Source organism: Pongo abelii, chromosome 11 (assembly GCF_028885655.2).
Source record: "Pongo abelii isolate AG06213 chromosome 11, NHGRI_mPonAbe1-v2.0_pri, whole genome shotgun sequence".
NCBI classification, from domain to species: Eukaryota; Metazoa; Chordata; class Mammalia; order Primates; family Hominidae; genus Pongo; species Pongo abelii.
The window spans coordinates 84,795,115-84,809,025 of NC_071996.2; the positions used below are offsets into that span (position 1 = coordinate 84,795,115).

Here is a 13,911-nt window from a genome sequence, read left to right on the forward strand (position 1 = left end):
CTGGGAATGTTTGACATGAAGGGATAAGAATAATTAAAATTATCAGGCCGGGAGCGGTGGCTCATGCCTGTAATCCCAGCACTTTGGGAGGCTGAGGCGGGCGGATCACAAGGTCAGGAGATAGAGATCATCCCGGCTAACACGGTGAAACCCCATCTCTACTAAAAATACAAAGATATTAGCCGGGCATGGTGGCGGGCACCTGTAGTCCCAGCTACTTGGGAGGCTGAGGCAGGAGAATGGTGTGAACCTGGGAGGCAGAGCTTGCAGTGAGCCGAGATCGCGCCACTGGACTCCAGCCTGGATGAAGAGTGAGACTCTGTCTCAAACAAACAAACAAACAAACAAAAAACAGAAAACAAAAAAGCATGATTAAAATTATCTAGCAGAAAAGACAATGTGTAGCCAATGACATAGGTGGAAAAACAGGATTGTTTGGTCATCTTAAAGTTAGTGTTTCAAGAAAGAGAAGTGTTCAATTGTGATGTAGCTGCCAATAAATGGATGTGAAACTGACCAGTGGATTTCCTTAGATGCATTTTGTTGGAAAATTTAACAAGAACTATTTTAATGGAGTAATAGGCATGGAAGTCTAACTGGGTTGGGTTAAGAAAAGGTTTCAAAGTGACAATCTATTTAGTACACTATAAGGAGTTTTACTATGAAAGGGAGAAGAGGCAGGGGGCAGTGTCTGGAGAGGAACATAGAGTCAAGAGGGTTTCCTGAAATGGGAGATCTTAAAACATGTTTTCGTGGCTTTAGAAATATTTTAGCAGAATGGAAGAAACTGACAATGCAAAAGAGAGTGGCTAAAATTTTAGGAGTATTCTTTGAAAGGGGAAGAGATATTGTAAGAAAAAAATGAGGGGTGGAAAAAAAACGAAGGTTGAATCTTAGGAGATAAGGCAGATATATGGGTGCAGATTCAAATATATTAGTAGATTTGGCCAGGCTGATGTCATTTCTTTAATGATTGCTTTGCTTTACTATGTAAAGTCAGCTGAGTTTGAGGAAGGTATGGGGATGTTGAAGATTTGAGTAGTGAATAGCATTCTGAGACAATTTAAGACTGATTTAAAGAGGGAACTAGAGTAGATTTTTCAGTAAATGTTGAAGCCCACTTAAAAATTGTGGTCAAAAATTTTATGTGACATCAGTCAGCGTAGTTTTAGGCTTTTGTCAGTTGTGCTTCTCCACTGGGGCGCAGGCATTCTATAATTACAGAGAGGTGGATTTTTATCACAATTATAGGTTTGTCAGATGAGTACCACAGAAGAGAGAAGGGCAAAGGTGTGGGAGTCTAGGTAAGGAAGCTTTATAGTGACGGGAGAGGGAATGGGTCATCTTGGGGGAGACTGAAGTCTTCAAGAATGATTTTAGGAGTACTGGTATAAAGAAATTTAGGGAAGTGCTATGATCTCCAGAGAATTTGATATGATCATGAGGTTGGTAGATGACTGCATAAAGGAAAGGAAGATTTGATATAGTCTGATAGCAGGTGCTTCCAAGAAGCTGAATGTTTCATTGGCAGCAGGAGAAACTCAGTGGCTGTGTTTTAAATCCAACTGAGGGTGTATCACAATGGTATTGAGGAGGATGGAAATTTCCTATACACAATTCAACGCTATGGATGTATTAGTTTGCTAGGGTTGCCATCACAATGTGCCATAACAACCACAACTGGGTGGTTGAAGCAACAGAAATGTATTGTCTCACAGTTTTGGAGACCAGAAGCCTGAGACAACGGTGTCCTCAGAGTTTGTTTCCTCTGAGGGCTGAAGGAAAATCTGTGCCATGCCTCTCTCCTAGTGTCTAGTAGCCTCAGATTTTCCTTGGCTTATGGATGGTGTTCTCTGTGTGTTTTCATATCATTTCCTTCTGTACAAAACTGTCTCTGTGTTCAAATTTCTCCCTTTTTTAAGGATACAATTGATACAGGAGTAGGGCAGGAAAGTGCTGGGTAGAGAAGGGCTGTGTCCCTAGCAAGGGCTCTACCCTCAGGCCTGTGCCCAGGGGACCTAAGTGAGGACAGGCACTCCTGCTTTCAAGCCCCAATGTTGCATTTTCGAAGACCACTCTGGCCTGCCACGGCCCCATCTTGTGCCTATAAAAACCCTGAGATCCTAGCGGGCATACAAACAAGCAGCTAGATGTTTAGAGGAGCAGAGGAGCAAAAGAGTGCACGGACAAGCACCAGCAGACGCTGTCAGGACATCGATGATGTAGACACCAAGGGGAATTTGGTTGAGGGTGGTGGTGGGAGGAGAGCCCAGCCACTGAGTGGCCTGACTCCAGGGGAAGATTCCTTCCCACTCCATCCCACTTCTGGCTCCCCATCCATCTGCTGAGAGCTACCTCCACCACTCAATAAAACCTTGAACTCATTCTCCAAGCCCATATGTGATCCGATTTTTTTTTTTTTTTTTTTTTTTTTGGTACACTAGGGCAAGAATCCCGGGATACAGAAAGCCCTCTGTCTTTGCCATAAGGCATGGGGCCTAACTGAGCTGATTAACACAAGCCACCTGCAGACAGCAAAACTAAAAAAGCACACTGTAATGTGCACCACTAGGGCTTCAGGAGCTGTAAACACTCAATCCTAGACCCTGATGTGGGGTTGGAGCCCCACGACTTGCCGGCCTGCATGCTCCCCATAGAGGTTTGAGCAGGGGGACACCAGAAGAAGCAAGCCACACCCCCACTGCATGCCCTTCGAGGGGGATAAGGAAAAACTCCTCCCATTTCACAATCATTTTGGACTAGAGCCCAATCTTATGACCTCACTTTAACTTGAGGAACTGTTAAGACACTATTTTCAAATAAAGTCACATTTACAGATACTGAGGGCTATGAATTCAACATCTTTTTGGGGCACACAATTCAATCTATAACAGTGGGCTTTCCTTAAATTCTTCCAATGGTAATACATTGCCAGGGGAAAATGAACTTGCCAGAAACTTTGGTAATCTTTATTAATTTTTAGAATTTGTAATCTTTCAATATGTCATGGTCTGAGCAAAAAATGACTTTTAAATAAAGAGACATCAGAATTTGCATGATTCCAATGAAGTGTTTTTGCCCAGAGTTCTTCTAATCTAGGTATTAGAATGCTTAAAATTCATCAATTCTTTCAGATTAAACATTGTCCCCATCCTTGCCATTGTTTAAAATTCAAACATTCTTGTCTGAGAGTCATTCCTGCCTTATTTTCCTGGAGATGTCATGGATATGAGAAAAATGTTTATAAAAACACTTTTAAAAATACAAAACATTGTAGAGACGGAATGAAAAACAAATTAACAAGGTTTTACAAGTGGTGAGACCTAGTGTTGGCCTACTCCTCACCTTCTCTTATGCAACTGGACACAGCTGTATTGATGGTCTTATTTTGAACTCATGCCTACAGAACCTCTGGTGGGCACTTAGTACTTTCTGACAGGCACACTACTTTCCTTAGTTCATTCTCTCTTCCACTCTCTGAGATGTCTATTACAGTGTATCCTTTCTCTGCAAACCTCCAACGCATCCTCCTCTTTCTCACTCTTATGTAATGAGCTTGCTTTCTACTTTGAGAAAACCAAAGCCATGGGAAGAGAACTTTCGGACTCCCACCGTGAGGTCTTCTCGCCTACCACATCTGTTCCTTTTCACAGCCTGCCTTTCTGCTTGCTATTATAGGTGAACGTTTTGTGCTTTTCTCTAACAGCAACTCCTTCAGTTGTGCAATATAGCTATCCCCACCTGTATCCTGAAACATTGCTCTAGAAATTTTTCCGTCTGTTCTCTATGTCATAATTTTCCTCCTCTCTATGGGATCATACCCATCAGCATACAAGTATCCTCTATTGTTTCCTACGTTAAAAAATTCCTCTTTGGTTGGAAATGTTTGTTATCTTGCTTGTAGTAATGATGTCATAGATGCTAACATCTGTCAAAACTGATAAAATTGTACACCTTGAATATGTGCATTTTATTGTATTTCAAATATACCTCCATAAAATAGGAAAAAATTCTATTTGACCTCACTGTTCCTATAGCTAATACAGTATTTCTTAGCTCTCTCTTGCAGCAGAACTCCTTGGAGTAGTTGGGTACATTCACTGCTTTCATCTCTTCTCTTTTCATTCTTTAACTTCCTTCCAACTGGGCTTTCATCCCCTATCACTCCACCGACACTGCTTTTGTCTAGGTCACACAGGACTTGATTATTGTTAAATTCAAGAGCCTATTTTCAGTCATCATTTTATTTGGCATCTTAGCAGGTTTTGACACAGTAAGGTCATATCACCTCTAAGTATACTCTTTATTTGCTTCATTTGCATGCTCCTACACTCCAGGGTTTTCTCCTGTTCATAAAATGCTCCTGGACAGTCTTCTTTTTCTGTGCCATCCTGTTCTCTTTGCACTCTTAATGTTGGAGTACTCCAGGGCTCAGCTTTTGAACATGTTTTCTTCTTTACTCATTCCCTTTCTCAGTGATCTTCAACTGTTTAACGCTTTTAAATGTTGTCTACATAATGATGACTTCCACATTAATACCCGAGCCCAGAATTCTCTCCTGACTTTCAGACACATAATAACAATATATTCATTTGGGTATAGATTGTAAATATCAAATTTACTATGTTTGGCATCAGATATTCCATATAAAATTTTCTTCATCTAAATCTTCCCCATCTTAGTTAATGATGATTCCATTTTTTCTGTTACCTTGGCCAAAAACTTTGGTGACATACTTGACTGTCTTCTTTTTCTTATAATCCATATCCAGTTTTCCAGCAAATACTATTGATTCTGTCTTCCAAGGTTTTGCAATTATTAATAAAGCTGCTATAAATATCTATGTGCAGGTTTTTGTGTGGACATCTGCTTTTGATTCATTTGGGTAAATACAAAGCAGTGATTTCTGGATTGTATAGTATGTTTACTTTTGTAGGAAATTGCCAAACTCTCTCTCAAAGTGGCTGTACCATTTCTCATTTCTGTTGCTCCCTGTCTTCGCTAGCATTTCTCAGTGTTTTGTCAGTGTTGTCAGTGTTTTGGATTTCAGCCATTCTCATAGGTGTGCAGTAGTATCTCATTGTTTTAATTTGCAGTTCTTAATGAAAGATGATGTTGAACATCTTTTCATATGCTTACTTGCCATCTATGTATCTCCTTGGCTGTTCAGACTTTTTTTTTCCATTCTTAATTGGATTGTTTGTTTCCTTACTGTTGAGTTTTAAGAGTCCTTTGTATGTTTTGGATAGTAGCCCTTTTATCACGTGTGTCTTTTGCAAACATTTTCTCTCAGTCTATGGCTTGTATTCACATCCTTTACATTGTTTTTCACAGAGCAGATGTTTTAATTTTAATGATGAACAGCTTACCAGTTTTTTTCTTTCACGGATTATGTCTTTGGTGTTGAACCTAAAAAGCCATCCCCATATTTAGGGCTATCCAGGTATTCTCCTATATTATTTTCTAGGAGTATCATAAATGTGTGTTTTAAACTGAAGTCCGGATCAATTTGGGTTTTTTTTTGTGAAGAGTGTAGTATCTGAATCTAGATTATTATTTTTTTTTTGCATGTGGATATCCAGTTGTTCAAGTTCCCATTTGTTGGAAAGACTGTCTTTGCTCCATTGTATTCCCTTTTCTCCTTTGTCAAAGATTAGTTGACTACATTTACATGGGTCAGTTTCTGGACTCTCTATGCTGTTCCATTGTTCTCTTTGTCTGTTTTTTCACCACACACTCTCTTCATTACTGTAGTTTTATAGTAAGTCTTAAACTAAAGTAGCATCAGTTCCCCACCTCCAGAGGTCCCTTCAAGTTCCCACCTTAGCTGCTGGCCAGATTCAGCCACTACTGGGCATATTCACAAATTATCTCATTGATGATGACTGAGAATCAGTTGAAGTTGTAATATTTGTGCTCCATAAAAAGCATATTGGGACTGACATATATAACTAGAATGCAAATTTATTAATTCAAAATAAGAAATGTCGTCGTCAGGTGAACATAAGACTAGCCTAGTCAGTGCCTTCTCTCCTAGTAAGCAAGCTGGTGTTCTATTGCCCAGCAAGTTTACTACAATTCATAATAATACAGAGTATACTTCAAGACAGCTAAAAGACAGGATTTTAAATGTTTTTACCACAAATAAATTATTGATAAATATTTGAGGTAATGGATATACTAACTACTCTGATTTGATCATTTCAAAATAAATGTATGTATCAAAATATCACTCTGTACTCCATATTTATATTAAAATTGATAAACAATATTAAATCATATATTATAATTTATATATAATATAATTTATTATATTAAATTTAATTTAATATAATAAATTATATTAAAATTAATAAAAAATAAAATTTAATAAGGTTTATTATTAAAATAAATAATACATTGTTATATGTTAATTAAAATAAAATATAACTTTAAAAACTGATATATAAAACCAGAATGTTAATTTATCAATTCAAAATAAATGACTACTCTCAGGTGAAGACAATATTACTCTAGTCAGAGCCTTCTCTCTTTGTATGCTAGCTCTGTTGCTATCAGAGGTTTTCCTTGGTGAGCTCAGAGTCAGAGCTGGGTGATTGAATTATGTGACTGGGGCATACACTGGCAACAGTCTGTGGAAGCCTGTGGTAACCATTGCTTCAATAGAGAAGTACCCTGCCCGGAGGACAGAGCCTTTAAAATGCCAGCACAGGATGTTATTCTCTGGACACGGTAAAAGAAACACACACAACATTTGCTTCTGTGGCTGTAAATGCAACTCTCTTTTTGTTATTTTATTTTTAATGCTTTCAAGGCTAACCACTGACTCCTGCTGATCGATGCATTCTTTATTTTAGATATGCTATTGTGTTCAATCAATTGCAGTTAAGTCTTGCAGGCTAGGGAGCCATTCTGTCTCTTTCTAAAGTGAAATTGCCTAAACATTGTTTAGCTCCATTATGTGTAGGCTTAGAAATTTAACTCTACTTCTAAATTCATGGGGAATGCATTAGCTTCAGAAGAAAAATGGGTACTAGAGGGGCACATGACTGTGGAGGGCAAAAGTGGCAATCAGTCTATTAAAGTAATTCTCATCCTGGGCCAAGCAGCAGAATCCTTGTGACATTTTTAAAAAGAGAGAGAGAGAGATAATAAAGATGTGGGCTCTTTACATTTTGATAAGTGATACCATATTACTTTCCAAAGATATTGTTTGAATTAATATTTCTAATATTAATATGTAATAGTACCCTCTTCCCTACCTTCTTAGTATTTACTGCTAAACCTTTTATCTCAGCTTTGCTATTGGGTAACAGTTTTGGTAAAATATAGGTAAAAATATACAAAACATACTTATGAATATCACATAAACATGTTGTCCCTATTTCCATGGATGATGAAGAGAAAATCATATTGCACGTTTATTCTTCTGCAAAGAAATGATTCCTTAAGTAATGGGGAGTTAAGTGATCATGTGTTGATTTGCAGCTTATATAAATTGGCAAGTCATTATATTAGAACAGAGATTAACTGTGCTGTCTACGTATAATTTACGTCAAATAAAGTAGAAAGGGATACATTTATGGTGAGTTCAGGAAATAATATGCTTTTAATTTTGAAATAAAATCAATATATCCCTTGTTGTCTGTGACCCTCAGGGTATTAATGTATCGTTCTTTATTATAAATGAATGACAAGAGGATTGAACAATTACAATAAATACAAAAGCATTTTGAGAAACGTGAAATCAGAGAGATGGTGGACCTTTACTGAGGGACCTTTCTGTTTTATATTATAGATTAAATATTATAGATTAAATTATATTGAGTCATAAAATTATAAATATATATAACTATACATATAATTATATAGAAATTATATTCCTAGCATCATTTTTGTGATAAACTTTAGAGTGTCAATACTCAAGGAACCCTTAGAAAGCCATCTTTCTAAGCCCACTGAAATCACTCCTTTGTATATAGGAGGATTTCAGAAAACCAATGCCTGTTAAATCTATTTTGCAAAAAGTTTTTGCGATAGGCACCAGGTTTGCTGTTTCCCGTAATCTAATGAGTATATTGCTCAATAAATGACAGTCCAAATTACTATCCATCGACTTGGAGCTCTTCTTTTCATTATCAGAATTTTCCTAATGCATCATTTGTTTTACTGATCCATAGCACTTCTTCACTGAATTAGCTTCATTATATGCACACCATCACCTTTTGGCTGACCTTCTCATCGGATTTGTAGCTATTTCTTTTTCATGCTCAGGACACAGTAGGGGCTTTATGATATTTAATGCATACTGCTTGATGACTATGTCTCATCTCTACAGACTAGACCACAATATTTTTTTCTGTGTTTCCCAGAGTTCAGTCCAGGTTTGGGAACTGATCTAAATGCTATTTCTAACTTGGTTTTATCCTGGGAGTGTTCCTGGGCAAGGTTAAATTCTATTATCTTTCTGACTCCAAATTCTATTTAAAATAATGACAACCACAATAACAAAAGGATTGAAAAGTTATACTGAAATCTACCCATGATGTAAAATCCTCTGATAATGAAAAGGGCCTCATGATCTTGAGTCACCATAGTTTTCTCAAATTCTAAATTTCTAAGAAATCAATAACAGTGGAAGATTAGTTCCTAGGAACCCAGGTAAAGAGCCCCCAATAGGAGTTAAGGGCCAAAGTTTGTGTCCCAGCTCAGCCAATAACCACTGTGGGAATTTAAGCAAGTCATTTTACCATCTGAAACTGTTTCTTCATCTTTAAAGAGATTAGAATTCAAATTCATAACTACTTGCAGATCAGAGACCCCTCTGAGATTCTGCTGAAAACTATTGACCTCCTTCCCTGAAAAAGCACAAAAACACTATAAATAGAATTCTAAGAGGGTCAGAAGCTCTTTAAAATCCACCCATAGATTCCCTAAAGGACTTTAGAATGATTTACAATGGTCTAAAATATCTAGTTGAAAAAATAAAATAAATCTATTTACATTTGCTACTCCCTTTGTGAATTGGTTTTAAAATGTGTGTTTGGGCCATTATGTCATTTGACATTGTAATTACTTTTTTGTAACTTATAGTACTCAAAACAGAGCTAATTTTTCAATAGTACAGAATATTTCCTTTGTGGATTAATAGCATCCTAGGATCTGCAAGGTTACTTGTTCACCCTGCTACTTAATGCAGGAATTATCTATAACCTGCCTCAGAGATAAAACTATAGCTTTGACTTGAACATGTACAGTGATGAGGAACTCACTCATTTGTTTATTTCTGGGCAAACATAAAGAATTTGGAAATTTTCTTTTTTATATTGAGTTATAATCTGCCTATACACATAAATGTCAGCCACTGACCCTATTTCTGCTCTTGGAAGCTACATAGATTAATTTTATTTCCTTTTGCAGTATTTTAGGAATTCAAAGTCAGCCTCTATTGTCCTCTATTAATTTCCTCTGTGCTAAATATTCCAGTTTCTTCTATAATTCCTCCAGAAAAGTGATGTCATAAAACTACCTTTTATCTCAATTCCCTTCTTAAACTAGTCCTCTTAAAATGCAAATGAGAACTAGGCAGCATGTTGCAGGAAAAGTCTGACCAACACGTGGTTAGAGAGCGGTTCCCTTTCTTGTACTGCCAACTTCGCCGCTAGGTATACCACCAACACTGCCAGGAACTCTGTGCCTAGAAACACCAGGTCAGGTGAAATTGTGGTCACCTAAAATCCCTAACTATAATTAATTAAGGTTGCCCTTATACTCTTTTTTTTTTTTTTAGAACTAAATTAACCTTTCTAAAAACAAAAATTCTGTTGAACTCTACCTTAACTGCTTAGGTCATCATTCCAGCTCTTGGAAACCTTTACTGACTTTGCCATTCATGTCGTCTTTTCTTCCAAATTTTGTGTTATCTACAAATGTAATGAGCCTCCTGTCTTTGTCTTCAAATTAATTGATTAAAAATATTGACCTGTGGTTTGCCAAATATAAACCTCCCTCTATGGATTCAGTATTCAAAATTCTTCACTCAGTTACTTCCCAACTTTGTTGAATCCACATTTAACCATTTGATCTACAGAATAGAGAAGAGAATAAGTATTATGTTCTGCTTGGGGTCAAAATTTATTTCTTTTCCTTTTCTTCTTTTATTGTCTGCTTTCTTTTCTTCATTTCTTCACATTTTCATATGGCATATCCTTGTCTTCTACATGGTCTGTTTTCCTGTGTGCTCATTTTGCTTCGAAGAAAAGAACCTTCAATGTGTTTTTTGGGATTCCTTGGCCTTCTGCCCATATGCAGCCCTAGCTGAGTCTGCACTTGCTCCTGAGGCTGATTGCCCTGTGCCAAGCCTCAAACCCTGTGCAGGGGAGGGATTTCCCTGATGCTTATTAGCATCTGGCAGAGGACAAAGCTCTGAGAATTTCAACAACACCCCCAGACCAATTCATTTTCATCCATCTCTAGAATTACATCAAATGTAAGTCTCCTCAAACATCAAATGGGGGTTTAAAGAAAATTAAACACAAATTATATGTGTGTTTTGGGATGCAGGAGATGTGTAGGGAGAAATTATTACATAGTCCTCAGCAGGCTTCTCACTTTAATCTCAGCATTATTGCATCTATAATCAGAAGAATATTGATGACAGGAAAAGAGAGAGATTGTCTTGAAGGCTGTTTCAAAGCACACATCAACCAATCGCTCATTATCCAATTGAAAGATGGTATTAGAGTAAACTGCTTTGGGAATCAAAGAATTTGTGGTAGATATTCTGCTGAACAGCTCTGTGGTAACATGTCACCTGCTCCTGCCTCATCAAAATATTTCACCTGGAAATAGTAATGCCACAATTGTATAGGGCTAACATTTGTCCAAGCGAGTGATTTTACTTTGAAAAAGGTTTGGCTTTTTCATATAACTTTGTGACTATTATTATTATAAAATAAATTAAATGTGGATCAGGGTAAACAAGCAAACCTATTCTCAAGTGTGGAAAGTGGGTGATTAATGGATTAATGAGTTAAACATCTTAATTACTGATTTTTTCCTTTATATTTAATCCCCTCACTTAGACAAATCAATAAGGACATTAGATTATTACCTCTTATTTAAAGAATATTATCTCAAACACAGATTTATTACTCTGTAGTTACCTTGTGAATGAAAAAGATGAGCTCTGGAGTCATTAGAACCTTTGCAAACCTGGCAAGATATAGTCAACCTCAGCTCAGGAAGAAGAGTGGCAGGTGGCTGAATGATTACTGTGTCTTAATATTTCAGAGGGAACCCCAAGACCTTGGTGCCAGGTTAATTGGTACTTCAAACCTATGATAAATCGTAGAGAATGATGGAAAGTTTGAGTCAGCAGCCAAAAAGCTAAAGGTGAAAATGAATCAGTGTCTCTTAATAATGGAACTTTATGACTTACTCATTCATACCCTCATTAATTCATTCAGTATATATTGAGAGACTATGATGTGTCAGAACTTCTCTTAGCATCACAATACTCTTACAACCTTGTACAAATCCTTTATCTTCTCTAATTCTAAATTTTACTAGACAGGTGTTTACCACAAGGAGTTGTGAGGTTTAGTTACTCATGTATGTAAGACTCAAGCAGAGTGACTGGTTGGACACTTAATAAACCCTCTTCCCTTTCCCTGAGCACTGAGACAGAGCTCTTTTTCAGGTAATTTATGATAATGTGAGGTGAATTCCATGTCTTAGCAACAAATTTCTCCCTACAGTCTTAGATCAAGAAGAATTGTGAGTAATGTAAGTTTTCAGATGAAATTAAAGTATTTAAATATTATTACAAGCGATAAAATATTTTTGCAATCCATGAAGTCCAAGGATGTCACTGTTTGTCAAATAGCACTCTGAGGCTTGCTGACAGCTGTACATGCAAACTTACACATTTCTTGAGACTCTTTGTTTTATAGCAAACATGAGGAATGACTTCCTTTCATTTATCAATTCTTACTAGAGTGTTTTTAGTAATACTTAAAAAATCTCATAAACTAATTTTATAAGATACAAAAAAGTGTAAAATTTCCCACATTAACTATCACTATATGCAGAAAGTTTCAGCTACTCTGAAGTCTTAACAGAATAGACTCGAGGGAAATGAAAGATAATTTTGTAGATTGAGTGTGGTTGTTGTAATTGTCTTCTGATTTATACTCTAAATTTGAAATAATTTTGAAAAAAATCTAAAGATAGATTATTGTGGAACTGCCAAATGCATACACCAAATTGTTACTTCATTAATTCAATCAATCATTTAGACAATAAATATTAATGAGTACCTACTGTTTGCTAGGCACTGTGCCTGGGACTCCAAAACGAAATTACATATTTCTCAGCATCGAGGAGTTTTCTCTGATGAGAAAGAGACGTAAACAAATACAGTTCTATAAGGTAATTGACAATAGATGTTCTAAGAGCAGGTGGGAATATGAGAAAGTCTATCTACATGGGGAATTGGGGTAGCCATCAGAGAGGAGGCAAGCTGACACCAGAAAGGTGAGTGGGAGATTATCACGTGTGTGTGTAGGATGAAGATGTCTGGCAATGAGAACAGAACAAGAAAAGTATGAAAGCCTGAGGGAGCCTGGAGTGGCCCGGGAGAAAAGTAGGTTAGTGTTGTTAAGTGTAAATTACCCTGAAAGCAGGAAAGGCTGGTGAGACATGGTAGAGAGCCCAGATTATAAGAGCCTTGTATAGCAGGCAAATGTATGCCAATGTTTTTCCCACTGTGTAGGTTGTGGGGGAAGTTATTGAAGAATTTTGAATAGAGAAGTTCCATAATCACTTTGGTATGTTTAGGTTCTGAAAGAAGATTCACAATATTGTGATTGTTTTGTTGTTTATAAGTTACAGAAATGGCACGCACACCCTTTTGTTCCTAGGGGTTTCAATAGTTCTCATTGTAATAGAATTGAGGGATGCCAAAAGCAATATTTGAACTAAGTGATACATTAGAATTACAATAAGAATCTGTGAGCAGATTTTTAGTTAACAGGTTTTTAATAGGCTGTGATGCAATCCCTAATGGAGAAGCTTTAATTATGAAAGATAGCCTGCCTCTAATGGAAATTCAGCTGGGTATGTTTTTATTGCTCAGTGAATTAAAAGGTTTATATAGGATTACATTGTTAAGATTCTTGGAGAAAAACATATAAATACCAAATGAAAACTTTCCACTCTTTATCTTTTGCAGGAAAGCGGTTAATATTCCAGAAATGAAAATCATTTAAATTTTGCATAATTTTTATAATTTCAGGGGTTAAGCATCTGAAAGGCCAGAATGAATCAGCGTTCCCTGAAGAAGAAGAAGGCACCAATGAAAGAGAGGAGCAGCGGGACCATTAATTACTGGTCTGCAGCAAGAAGGCTTCTTGGAAATAACTGAACTATTAACTTTTCTGAGTATACCATGGAATTCCACTGCTTGGCTTCCAGAAGCATCCTCCATCTCTGCACCCTGCACTCATACAGTAGCTATGCACATCCTGGAAGTCTCCTTGACTGAACTTTAGAACTAAGTACACATAGTTCCACATCACTTACAATTAAAGAATAAGCATTTATTTTACAGTGATTCTTCTTTTTAACTATGTAAAAATTTGCAGATGTGACTGTTCTAACTTTAATACTGCCAGAGCTTAATCCTTGATGTCTTACTGATAAGGTTTGCATTCTAACAACACATGTAAATAACACCACTTTAAGAGTAAAAAATAAATATTAAACACATTTAGACATAAGTGTGTGTGTGTGTGTGTGTGTGTGTGTGTGTGTGTGTGTGTGTGTGTGTGTGGGTTTAACTTAAAGAGAAATATCTAATAAAACTTTTAGCTTAAGATTTGCATTGATCATATTTCTGTATCCAGAACA

The 13,911-nt window shown here is 36.7% G+C and overlaps 1 protein-coding gene across 2 annotated transcripts in view; it reads left to right on the forward strand.

The window, feature by feature from the left end:
- Positions 1-13,911, forward strand: part of PPP1R1C (protein phosphatase 1 regulatory inhibitor subunit 1C) — a 150,305-nt gene that overhangs the window by 124,084 nt on the left and 12,310 nt on the right. The window contains exon 5 of one of the 2 annotated variants that reach the window (XM_009237885.4): positions 13,298-13,609. In XM_009237885.4, coding sequence (XP_009236160.2) covers positions 13,298-13,386 — 89 coding nt within the window. In that variant the 3' untranslated portion in view covers positions 13,387-13,609. 2 annotated transcript variants of the gene reach the window in all.